The sequence below is a fragment of the Cervus canadensis genome, chromosome 3 (assembly GCF_019320065.1).
Source record: "Cervus canadensis isolate Bull #8, Minnesota chromosome 3, ASM1932006v1, whole genome shotgun sequence".
NCBI lineage: Eukaryota > Metazoa > Chordata > Mammalia > Artiodactyla > Cervidae > Cervus > Cervus canadensis.
Window position 1 is genome coordinate 29478547 of NC_057388.1, and position 13893 is coordinate 29492439.

Sequence of the window (13893 nt, forward strand, 5' to 3'; positions counted from 1 at the left end):
TTCAACAATAACAAAATTTATTTTTGTTTTTAAGGATGTCTCATTTAATTGGCACGTACTATACAAAAGAATCATTTCTCTGTGTCAAGCCAATTTACTTTTCACTAACAGGTCTGTATTAATGATGTTAATCAATTTTAACTGGCTTTATCTTAGGGGAAGCCTCATCTAGAACACAAGATCTGTTCAAGAAATTTGTCCTTTCTGAAACAACCTAAGTGTCCATCAACAGATGAATGGATAAAGAAAATGAGGTATATACTATACACATACACACGTGTACATAGGAATATTATCCAGTCATAGAAAAGCTGAAGAACTTGTCATTTGTGATAACATGGTTGGATATTAGGGGCATTATATTAAGTGAAGTAAGTCAGAGGCAGGGGTGGAGAGGTGGTAAAATACGTGAAGGGAGTCAAAAGGTATAAGCTTGCAGTTATAAAAGTCATGAGGATGTAATGTACAGGATGATCACCATAGTTAATACTGCATTGCTTATTTGAAAATTGCTAAGAGAGTAAATCTTAAAAGTTCACATCACGAAAGAAAAAACCATGTATTGTGATGAATGTTAACTACAGTTACCTTTGGTGATCATTTTGCAGTATATACAAATATTGAACCATTATGTTGTATACCTGAAACTAATTTAACATTATGTGTAAACTACACCTCAATTTAACAATTAACTTTTTAAAATATTTGTTTTTCCTAACTACAGACTGCTACCAGAAAGATAATCAACTCACTGCTGTTAGCTACTAGACCAAATGTTAAGGTTACATAAGAATCAACTGAAGAACTTGTTACAAATAAAGGTTTCCATGCTTCACTCCATGCTCCTGATTTAGAGGGTTCAGCACAAGGTCTCAGAATCTCTATTTTTAAAAGCACCGTTTTTTCCCTGATGCAGGCTACCATGAGATCATACTTAGAGAAATAAGTATTTTCTCCCCACATACCAGCAAACGCACATGTGCTGTACACATGTACATGTATGTATATATAAATACATATATATCCATATTAAATGTTCTACACAAGTCTTATAAAAATGAAATTGTTCTATGAAATTTTTTTTTCAGGGAACATTATAATTAAATAATCTTTCTGAATCATCACCTACAAACCTGCATTTTTTTCACAGCTACATCATTTTCCACTATAGGTATGTATGCACCATAATTTATCCAGCCCTCTATTAATGGTTATTTAGACTGCTGCTTTTTTTTTGTATTACAAGCAATGCTGCAACGAATATCTTTGCACATTTATACTAAAATTTCCAAAAAATATAGAGAGTGGAATAAACACAGAAGAGTAGGGTTGCTAGCTCAGAAGACATATGCACTTTAAAGTTTGATAGATCCTGCTGAGTTGCTCATTAATTTAGTTGTACCAATTTAAGTCCTGCCAATGGACTTAAATTTCCCAACACCTATACCAATACTAGTTTCAATCTTTTAAATCCTTATTCGACAGGTAAAAAAATAAACCAAATCTTAATTTATATTTTACCATGTTTTTAATATCTGACTGACTAGGATTCAGTTTACCATTGAATGGAACACAATTACCTAAAGTTCTACAAAAAGTATCATAATTTATTTTTAGAAAACTTTTATTTTCACCTTAAAACTTAACTGTCACTTATGGAATGAATGAATATCAAATATATAATACAGTATCACTTAGTATCTTCTTTTACCAGGTGATGGAGAAAAAAAATGAGTGTCACAAGACCTAGCTTTCCACCCAGCAGCCCTGTGACTTTGGGCAAGTCTTCTGCCCTTTTGAGAGCTTCCGTTTCCTCTTTTTAAAATGGGGATTCTAATCATTTTATAGGACTGTTTTGAAGGTTAAATGAGATCACAATTTTAGTTAAAAATATTAGCTATTACTGCTACCTCAGTAACAACACAAGGGAAATTACCAAGTGACTAGAATTATCTGTCAAAGCCTTTCTTAATAATTATGCTGGTATTACAAATTCTATGAAGTGAGTCAACTATTTATGGGGATTATTAAAAGTCACTAGAGGAGTTTCTCCTCCACAGGGCTAACATGTGATTTACAAAAATCACTTCTCTTGTTCTCTGTGAATGCTCCTCTAATAGTAGTTTAGGAAATATTTCCAAAATTACTCAGTTCTTTAGATGAAGTGGAATTATCCAAATATATAATCAACTATACAACAGGATTTGTTTTTCAAGTTTCTAAGAGAGTTTTGTTTCTAAGCACACACAGTAATCCTCTTCAAGGTAATGTCATGGAGATTTCCTAGAGTCAGTAAATGGAATTTTAAAATTTTACTGCAATATAATACATTGGGGAGCTTATCCTTGATTCTTTCCCAACACTAACATCAACCTAACTCACACATTCATTAAGTGTTATCAATATCTACAATGCACAAAGTCCTATCCAAGAGGCATATAATCTCTGCATTCAAGAGATAAAGACTCATACAACAGATAAAAGGGCAAAGCATTGTTATCTAAAGTTGCCTGTACTCTTGGTATGACAAATGTCAGTGGTGCATGACTCATGGAGCTCATCTTCTTTTTGATGAATACTAATGAATTTGTCACACATCTTATCCATAGGCCATGTAAAACATAAAGCCAAGAATGAAATGTCATTGTCCTATGGCTTACTCCCAAAAGCTCTCAATGACTCAACTCACCTAAGTTTTCCTTCTTTAATTTCTTCCTCCACATCATGACTTTTGCAAAATTTTATGATGGTTTTTTAATGAGTAAAGTGATCTGGAAAAAATATTTTTTCTGTTTTTATTTCAATAAAACAAGAGGCAGCACTGTTGTAAAAAGTATTATATATGGAGAACAATTACACAAATATACAAAACGTCAAAAAACTAAACTCCAGTTTATTTCCATAACCTTAAAAAGGTAGGGAGCACATAAAAATATCCAAAGTCATAATTTATTCTTTAGGAATGTAAACTCTAGGAATACAATTAGAAACAAATATACTTACTATGAAAAGATTAGTATCACTACGTAATTAGAAGTAAAGATTAGAGGTACACAACAGTATGTGAAACAAGATCTTGGGTTTACTAGTAGAAACTTTATATCAAGACATTAATACTCTAGAACTCTACTATTAAAAAATACAAAAGCATCTTCTAAAATGTTCACTGCTAGTCTCTTAAGATATGCACAAGTTACAAAATACAGAAGACAACATACTTATATTCTCTGATGAAGAATTTATCAATATTAAATATAAATGTGAATAACTCAAAGCATTATATATAATTTTACTAGGCAATTAATCTAAAAGTATAAATTCATGCTAATCAAAGGACTAGAGAGTTAATTTTTTCATCCAAAGATTGGGAAGACACTATTAATACACTAATTTTTATCTACAATGCTTAAGTACTCATCAAATTATTCTTTTTAAATGGCTTTTCAAAAAAATTTTTTTCAGTTACATTATTTAACATACATATTTTCTTGATGTGCTTCCCTTTAATAAAGTGTAGACTTACAGTGCCTATAGACTCAAATGTTAAATAGCCTTATTTTAAATATTTGCTGAAAATTAAGTCTGAGTGTATTTTTCTTTATAATTTAAATGTAAAGGTTTCAACACTTTAATTTTATTCTTCCAAACAGGCAAAATCCCCTGAAAATGGGATCATTTTTATCTATTTTGGTTTAAAATTTTTATTTCCCTTTATTTCAACTCTTTTGTCTTTAAATGAATAATTTTTGCTAAGCAGTTACTTCATAATTGAAGAGAACAATGAAATATTGCTTTTTCAAAACCACTGAAATCATTTAAGGACCGAGAATTTCTACTCTTCAAATCTACAGAGTTGCCTTTAAAAGCTCCATGGTGGTATAACAAGGGATTCCAGGGTGCTCACCTGCCCTAGGACACTCCCTTTAAGTCTTTGTTTCTCTCTCCACTTGGATTCCAAAAGGCAAAATCTGGCATCCAGCTTCACTAGAATATCCTAGGTAGTTGGGTATTTGAAGAGTGAGAGGTTGGGTAATTCCAAGAATCTTTCAGAGGTTTAAAATGTGGAATGGGACTACAGGGTCTACTCAGATCCTCTGAGCTATGGGGTACAAGGCCCCAGTTTTGTGCTGAATCCTTCTTGCGATAAAAGATATTACTCTGAATATATAGAGGTCTGTGACCAAATGGTCACATCAGCATCTTCAGAAGAAAATGACCTACAAAAGCCACCCCAACTTTCAAATTTGGAAAAATAAGTGGGACAAGAATAGTAGAGACAATCACAATTGTTACAATAAGTTAGCATTACCCAGTATTTATAATTGCTATAAAAATTTTCAAATGTATAATCCTTATTTGAAATAGCATCAAAGATACTACAAAAGAATTTTCTTGTTAACACAACTCCACATAATTCCACGTTCCAGAAAATCAACTGGTGCAAATTACTTGGAGCAAAAATTCAGAACCATTCCTTTGGGTAATCCTTCAGGGTTTTTAAAAGAATAAACACATGCAGATTTGCTGTGCACTGTATAAAAGGGTGGTACCCCTTTCATACTTAAAACTGTAGAGCTCTGATTCCATTTTTAGTTATAAAAAAAATACAAAATATTAACCATTTTTACTGTAAAAACAAATGAGATTCATTAAAGATTTAGAATTAGGGGACATAAGTGAGTTGACACTGTAAAAAATTAATTAGCTGTTAAAAACAGTGAGGATTATAGTATCCAACATATTTGATCTAGGGTTGTGAGAGCACTGAGAATTCTAAATATTAGCTAAGTGATTTGTTTGCACTTTGATACTGTCTTAAACTTTAATGTGCATAATAATCATTTGAGATCTTATTAAAAGACAGGTTATGATTCAGTAGATCTAAGGTGGCTCTGAAATTCTGCCAGGTGATGCCAATGCTCCTTACTGCTCCTCAGACCACAATGATCTAGAATAATACCAAAATGAGGTTCCATCACAACAGCTGAACATTAAAACCTGATCTCTTTTGTATGCTGGCTAATGTGTCCTCAAACTAATGTTTCCCAAAAACCATCTACAACATTTCCTAAGCACCTTAACTTGCTTCCAATGCCAATCTTTTAAATTAGTTCTTAAGACTCTTAAAGACTATTAAGATTGTTAGCAGCTATGCCTAGGAAAAATTCTTTGTTAAAGAATTACAAAAAGACAATAGGAAATTCACAGTGATTGTACACAGGATTTAAATTGAACACAGGATTCTTAGTACATTAATACTTTGTCAACTTTCACTGTCCAGTTGACTTGCCTTTTTTTTTTTTAAGCTATAATGTATGCCAATAGATCTTATTTCATTTCTACCAGTGGAACTAAAAATATCAAGTTCACTTATGTTAAAAACCATATTTTATTCAGGATTACTCAATGAAAACTAGTTAATGATTTTTGAAAAATTAGATTTAAAACAACAGCCAAAGTAGTTACAGTCAAAACTGCATTCATAATGTAAATTCTTTAGCAGTCCTCAAGACATACAACTTTTTCACATATTTGAGCTCTGCATAAACAGGTACAAGATGAAAACTAGCATTTTCTCTGTGTGGCCACAGCTAAGGACTCTGAATAAGGAAAACACTGTGTACTAACCACTGAAAAGGGAACAGCTCCCCAGGCCTTCCTCCCCAGTCAACTTACTCTGTCATTCTCAACCCTGCTTTTTTCTCTCTTACCCTAGATTATTACTAAGCACTTGCTTTAAAAGGAACCTCACCATAGCTGAAATTACCACCACTAGCAGATACCAAATTTTCACATCCATTTGTAAGTCACATGATCCTCTATAGCTACATGCACGTTTGTTCAGCTTCTGTTAAATTAGCTTTCTATTTTTATTTTTTTTGGCTGGGGGCAACTCCACTGATTATTCTTCATATCTTAACAAGAACATTTAAAATAGGCCTGTTCACAAAACAAGAAACACATTCAATACTTTTTATATTTAAAAATTTAAATTTAAGAACACAAACATAAATAACCTAAATTAGTTAATATATAAATGTCTTTTGTCCATATTTCACTATTTTTATTTTCTTTCAATGATATTTAATAGATGAAAAATTTACCTAATTTCCTTCATTTGTAGACAAACCATTCAACACGGTGAACACTGGTATCTTTAGAGCTGAGGTACAAAATTTACAGTGAAGTCTTCAATGATGTGTGCTCTGAATTATGGGAATCCAAACTAAGCAGTATTTCCGAAGTCCAACAGCAGGGTAAGCCAGCTTTATGGCCTATTACATCTTAGGAACTGAAAAGGATTTTCACCTGCTAAATCCAGATCAAACACTTCAAAACAACACATCTACTTGCAACCTGACTTTTGATATAAAATGTTCCAAATAAACGACGGCAACCCCTCTTCCCATTCCGTGGAATCATATAATATTTTAGGGTACTGAGTTATGAGGCATTTTCCAGTGCTTTATGTAAACTGTTCTACTAATCTTCAAGACGATCTGGCTACAAACATTTTTATCAGGCACTTTTCATACGTGTCATTTTTGTTTTCTCACATGCCTGTTTTTCAGAGTGGCTTGCTAAACAGCCGGCTGTAGAATTCCTGGAGTTGTACCTAGACTCATCCTTGAAAAGACGGTTTCCATACACAGATTCCCTTTACATTGAAGGCCAAACATATATAGCTACCAAAATAGGAGTTATTAAAGAAAAAGATTCACAACCTTACAGGAGATGTAACCAATCTGATCACACAACCTGTCAAAATGTACTATCACAATGTCAATCTTAGGGCAACAGAAACAAGATAAAAAAAAAAAAGACTCAAGCCAAGGGGAAAAAATATAACCCAAGAAATAGCAAAACCATATTTCAACTTACTACAACCTAGACATTATTCCCTTCATAAAGTCAAGGTAGCCATCAGAATTTAAGACATCAGGGCTCCCATTAGGAGCAGGGATGAACGATGACCCTGGGAACTTGCATGAAGAAGCCAAGTTGTATTTCCAGATTAACTGCTTACGTGAGGAAACCCTTACAAACTAATCTGTGGACAAAGTAATGCTAATACTAGGAGGTCTCTGCTGACCTGCTTGATGCTTCACTGGAAGTTCAGTCCTTTCAGAAGTGTATATCAGCTTTTCTTCTTGGAGACTACAAGCAGAAAACCTATTGGCATCTGTCCCAGCCCCACAGCCGACAGCAGATGACGGGTTATGCAGGGCCGAGACCCCACTGACTTGTTCAAAGGATTTACTGAAAACACTGGTGGCAGTCTTAGCCAAACCATGACTACAAGGTTTAGGCAGAGACTGGCTGGTTGTCAGTGTAAGTCTCTTCAAGGAGAGAAGCTCGAGATTCTCACTTTGGGCTCTCTGCGTTTGTTTCCGAACAAAGTGATCTTTGCAAGACTCCCCTGTAGTTTCTTTCTCTTTTCCTCCAGTTTTGTTTCCTCCTGACCGTCTCTGAGTCTTTCCTGTACTTGTCTTGTTACTACAATTTTGACTAATGTTTGATAAACCCGACTGGCTGGTACTAGAGGCAGCCCTGGAATAAAATCCCTCGTCAACTTCGGATATATCCATCAGTTCTTCTTGACCTGTTAATTCTGTATCTCCTAAACAAAGAAATAACAAGGATTAATTAACATTAAACATTTTAAGTAATTCTTTTTTTCATGATTAGTACCAAATCAAATATACTTTAATAAATTTTAGAACAATTTTAGCATAATATGTAAAGCAACAGATTACTGACCAAAATCAAAGGATAAATCAAAACATTGTATAAAATGTCAACAATAGTTTATCATTAAAATTAGAATAATTTAGAGTAAATTAAATAAAAAAGCATGCCCCACACCCCACTGTGTTTTTAGAAAAGTTTTCTTACTTTTCATGCAAGAGATCAGAGACAAGTAGAAAAATACCACACAGTAAAACTAGGGGGTAAACTCTCCCCTAGTAGCAAAGCAGTGTAAAGTCAAAGATCATACCAAGGAACTTAAAAAAAAATATTATTAAAGTATTTTAAAGATTTTTTTTTAAGGTTGCACTCCACATTCTAGATTTTCTTACTAAAAGAAAAATATATAGACCATAAATATCATAACCACAAACTTGTTAAAATTCTTTATATATTATCTTCCATATCAAAGATGGCAAAAATACAAGGATAAAAAAGTAATTTTAGATCTCAAAACATAAGCAGTAAATTATTCTGGAAACCATTTTCTGCCTCATTTTCCTAACAATTTACTCAGAGACAGTAGATATGACCATTCCAAAGAGCATTAAGTCATTGAGAAACTGTAGCACACAATTCATGCATTTTGATTAGATGACATGCAAAATTTTTGTGGCTGTGCAACAGTTGCTTAAAACATGCAGCAGTGACCCTTTGCCATGAGATACCTTGGAGTGCAGCTATAAAGTGCTCTGCTAAAACTGCACTCTGCCAGGTGAGTTTATTCCATCCTCCATCATTTTTCTTACAGATTTTTGCCTCCTGATCTCTGGCAAGCCTTTGCTCTCAGTTCTAGGATCTGTGGCTGTTTCCTGTACACCCTGTATATGCTGGGCATCAATCTCTCCTAGTGTTCTGCCTTTTTCCCCATTCCCGGTTCTCTCTCCGGCCACATTTGTGACACTAATCTCAGGAATGACAAGGATGCCCAATTCAGTAGTATCATTACTGTTGTCAGGTTGCTCTAGAATTGAAGATGATAAGACAAAATGATGGCTGAAAACAAAACAAAACAAAAATGCAAAACAAGAAAAGCAAACGATCCACAACAAAAACTGGACGACTGAATGTTAGGTATTAAGCCAAATATATGCCCTGATGGAATTCCCATAATTTACAATACTCTGACAGTACTGGAGAAACGGGGTCATGTTCTTTAATTTCAAATGACAATGAAAAAACTCAGAGCATCATTTTATGTTCTGTATTTTTTCATACACATATTTGACATGGACTGTGAAACAAATTCTTTTATAACTTAAAATAGAATTTTTACTATTTTTAAGGTAATACTGTGACCACTTGAACTTATGTCAAGCCTTAGGCAAGTTTTCAAGGATTTACAGCCAAAACTAGTTCCTTCCTGTCAACATGAGGAACCCAAGCCATTTAGGAATTCTTCTTGCATAATTATTTTTAATTAGATTACACTAAGTCTGCCTTAATGAACCATGACGTTGGAAAAATGGTTATTCACTTATATCACGGTTAGTACTATAGGTATGGTTTTTGTTTCACACACCAATCATCTTGTATATTAGTAAATATTAATGCAGCTGTGATATAATTAAACAGTCTATTCCCTCAGACATACTAATTCCATAAATTTAGGCTCACTTGTAACAATTCATTACTAAACTGGAAATAAATAAAAATGGATTTGGAAAATCAAAGTGGCTTGTTGGTCCCTTATTCTGAAAATGGTAATTTGTAATTAAAACAATGAAACTCCTAAATAGTTAAAACTTGTAGACATTGTTTTGTGTCTCAAATCACAAAGCCATGGTTCATTTAAAGTTGTCAGGGAAATATTTGTAACAGATGGAAAAAAATAACATGAATATATCTACCATGGGCTGGTAACGAAAGTTAAAGTTCAAAACAACATAAGACTATGTAAAACAGTATGCAGTCTTTAAAAATGTAGAACACAAATCTGAGTGAGTGATGTTACCCAATACTTTCAAATATTTTTCATGATAGAACATCAAGCTCTACTGAATGGAGCTACAGCATGTGAAACAATAATAGGTAGAAGAATGGAGGCCAGGGCCACATATTCCCACGGGTCCCCACTTTGCTGAGCATCTTGAAGAACTACTGATGCCTGGCTCTCACCCTCAACATTCTGACTTAAATAGTAAGAGCTATGACCTGGGCATTAGGATTTTATAAATTTCCCACATGACCAATGTGTGGCAAATTCTGAAAGATGGATGCCCTTCGTACTCCATTACCGAGCAGCAACATGCACCTCCAAAGGTCTTCAAAGCTTCATGTTGCCCTGGGCTGGTAGGTCAATATGTTGGCATATTAATTTTCCAATTACCTAGTGCTTCATGAACTTTTGACTGCATATACCCTAAATGAAATCCTTTCCTAGACTGGCCAAAGGATATTGGTGAGGTATTAGTGTTTAATACACTGCTGCTTCAGCTTCCCTAACAGAACTCCTAAACAAGCCCATTCCCCATTGCTAATAGCTGTCTTCAAAGCGAGGGCAAGTAAAATCTAACCGAAGTAAATGCCAGAGGCCACTGCAACTGAGAGTAAAATCAGCATGGCACTTGGTCACTTGGGTGAAACCAAGACTTGTCCGTTTTCGTTGTAGAAGCAGTTTCACAAAAGATCTATTGACAGGATCATTAGTCCAAAATAATTATAAATTGCTTTGTTATCCAAATTTTAACAAAGCCAATGATTACTAAAATTTAACAAAACTTTAAAAGATAAGCATAAGTGGCCTAACAGAATAGAAAACAATGCTACCACACTGATTGGCACTTAATAGTTTTCTTGAAAGCGTTCACATGTATTATTCAATTATATTCTCAAAACAATGTGTTGGTGTACCCCTGGAAGCAGGCAATTTGATTCCCATTTACAGACAAGGAAACTGAAGATCAGAAACAGTTACAACAACTACTGTTTGGGGGACCTAAATAGTAGAATCTTTTGTTGACATCAAAATGTCCATTCTAACATACCATAAATACTAACTCTTCAATTCATTAAAGTCAATTTGAGTTAAATCTTCTCTGACAGACATTTTTTAATTAAAAAAAAATCTTATGTGCCTAGATTCCTGGTCATTTCATAGAAAGCAAACAATTTACTTTGAATACACAGCAAGATCAAATAAATCTCTAAGAAAACCTAAATAAGTTAAAATCTTCAAGGTTAATTTATATTTTAAATTGGGTTAATTTTTTAAAATATATCAATGAAAATGCTGCTGCAACGGTGAAAATTTAGAATTTTGCAAGAAAAACTAGAAATGACAAGAATATTATATAAAATAGCACTAGGCAGTTGGATTACTAATCACATTTACTGGGGAAATGGTAAAGATCTACAGCCCAAGAAACAGTAATACTAATTTTTAAAAATCATCTAATTAAATGGCAAGTGGTAAATGAGATATGTTCTTCCACAGGCAAAAATCTTTAATAAATTTATGTGTGCTTAGTCACACAGCCATGTCTAACTCTGCAGCCTCATGGACTGTAGCCTGCCAGGCTTCTCTGTCCATGGAATTTTCCAGACAGGAATACTGGAAAATTTCCTACTCCAGGAGATCTCCCTGACCCAGGGATCGAAACCCATGTCTCTTGCATCTCCTGCACTGTTTGGCGGATTCTTTACCACTAGTGTCACCTGGGAAACCCCAATTTATGTATATTATCACTCAAAAATGGTAAAAACCACAAAATTTCTAAACTGTTTATTAAATTCACAGAAAGAAAACCTGGAAATAAAAGAAGTATATTTCTCAGGAAAATTACAGGATAAAGATAGATAATTAGAAAAAAACCAAACATCTGTTACATGATCTTTCTCTTATTTCTCCAACTTCTTCCCTATATAATTGTGACCCACCCCTCCTACACACAACTACTTACTGGTTTTTTTTATTCCCTAGGCCTGGAACGCTCTTCCCCACATAGCTACATAGTTCACCTTCTTACTTCCTTCAGGTCTTTTTTCAAAACTTTCCTTCTCAATGAAATCTCCCCTGATCATCCCATCAAGCTTCAATATTACCCATGTTTCATATACTGTCTTTCCTACTTTGTTTCTTTTCCTTCTCAGCGCTTCATCACTTTCCAACCTACAATTATTTATTTACCGTATCTACCAGATGTAAGCTCCAAGAGGTCAGGGATTCTTGTTTGGTCACTGCTGTATACCTCATTCCTAGGAAAGTACCTTGCATTAAGTAAGTGCCCAATAATATTTGTTTGATAAGTTGAACGAGTCTCCAGTTATGCGATGAAATTATTATTAGAATAAAGGTGTGGTGGTGGTGGTTTAGTCACTAAGTCGTGTCTGACTCTTGCGACCTCATGGACTGTAGCCCGCCAAGCTCCTCTGTCCATGGGATCTCCAGGCAAGAAACCAGCTGGAGTGGGTTGCCATTTCCTTCTCCAGGGGATCTTCCTAACCCAGGGATCGAATCCACACCCACATCTCCTACACTGCAGGCAGATTCTTTACCACTGAGCCACTAGGGAAGCCCTAAATAAAGTTGAAAGAACACAGAAAAGACATGAGAAACGTAAGCTGAGAATGTGTTACTTGACTTGATAAAACAAAAAAATAACACACAGCTTAAAAGAATTTTTAGATGGCAAAGAAAAACACAGGCTCTTTGTTTTGGAAAAGTGCTGTATCTGCCTCTAAATGTAGGTTTAGTAAAATGATTGTTCACATCAGAAAGAGTTATTTTTAAGTCTATAGTTTTAAGTCTACCCAGAGGATAACATAGTTAAGAATTACTCTTTTTTGAAAAAGACGATAAAAGAGATGTTTTAAGGGAATACAAATGCATAAGAAAACAGAATCTGCTTAAAAGCCCAGATTCAAAATTTTATGTAAAATGTATCATGATTGTTCTATACCTATAAAAAACAATACTTACATTTGACTTCAAATAATTCGAAAAGTTCAAAAAACATCCAAAGAAAAACTTCTCAGAGAATATTTTATTTGTATAACCTCTATAAATAGGTCACCTTCTCTCCATATACAGAAATGAGGAGAGTTAAGGGCATTGTTTCTCCCTACAAAATGTCTTCTGGCTTTGAGAGGAAAAAAAAGGTAAAACAAATTGCAAATATCATTAAAGCTGATTATGAAAAGTTGTGATATCTCTCATATATAGTTTTAGAATCTCAAATATCTATTCCATTCTGTTGCTCATGAAACTCTTCATTTGACTTTAGCTTTTATTTTTTTTCACAGTTGCCCTTTTTACTGAAAGTGATAATTTAAACAAATGAACTATTTATTATTCACAGAATTTACACAAATCTATACTCAGATTGATTTGCAAGTCTAAAGGAATCTGGAAAAAAAAAAAAAGAATCTGGTTATGCCCTAAGGCACTTGCAAATTTATTTGCAAAATCAATCAAAATCTGTACCTCAAATATCTGTATCATACAATTATTAACATCAATAAAGACAAGTATTTTAGAGTAGACCCCAGAAGAACGTTATACACATTCTGTTATAAGATATATTTTAAAAGTCATAAAATACCTGAGCAATTTCATACTATCATGTCAGTTTAAAGTTTAAAATGTATTCTATTCAATGGAAGACAAATGTTTTCTATATTCATTAAGCTATTCATTGCAGTGTTATCTATAATAGCAAAAAGTTAGAAACAAATTATTTAGCATATTAAGGAAACAGTTAAGTAAATGATGGAATATCAGCTCAATGTAATATTATGTAGCCATTAAAAAATGGACTCACTAGGAGAACTTGGGAAAATATTTGACAAGCCTAACTGAACAAAAGCAAAACATAAAAAATAATTTAAATAGAGTATAACTATGAAAAATACATATGGGAAAAAAACTGCAAAATGTTAATTTTTTGAGTACCAGGATTATAAGTGAATGTTCCTCTACCCAGTTTACTATTATGTTATTGCACTGTTCTTCAAGGAAAAAAGAAACTGCTCAGTCTACAGTATAAATTTATCATTTATTCACTCATTCATGCACTCAACTATTTACTGAGCCCCTATTTTGTACCAGACACTGTTTTAGACTTTGGGGATACAATGGCCAACCAGACAGAGACACTGACCTTACAAATGGGAATTAAGCAAACAAGAGAATTTTAGATAGTG

At 33.7% G+C, this 13893-nt stretch overlaps 1 protein-coding gene across 2 annotated transcripts in view; it reads right to left on the reverse strand.

Moving 5' to 3' along the window:
* Positions 1–2781: 2781 nt before the first annotated feature.
* Positions 2782–13893, reverse strand: part of FAM126A (family with sequence similarity 126 member A) — an 88780-nt gene continuing 77668 nt past the window's right edge. Inside the window, exons 11-12 of one of the 2 annotated variants that reach the window (XM_043462819.1) lie at positions 8418–8713; positions 7486–7621 (exon numbers count right to left, since the gene is read on the reverse strand). In XM_043462819.1, coding sequence (XP_043318754.1) covers positions 8445–8713 — 269 coding nt within the window. In that variant the 3' untranslated portion in view covers positions 7486–7621; positions 8418–8444. Of the gene's footprint in view, positions 7622–8417; positions 8714–13893 lie in introns of both variants that reach the window. The other variant, XM_043462818.1, reaches the window with a different exon arrangement.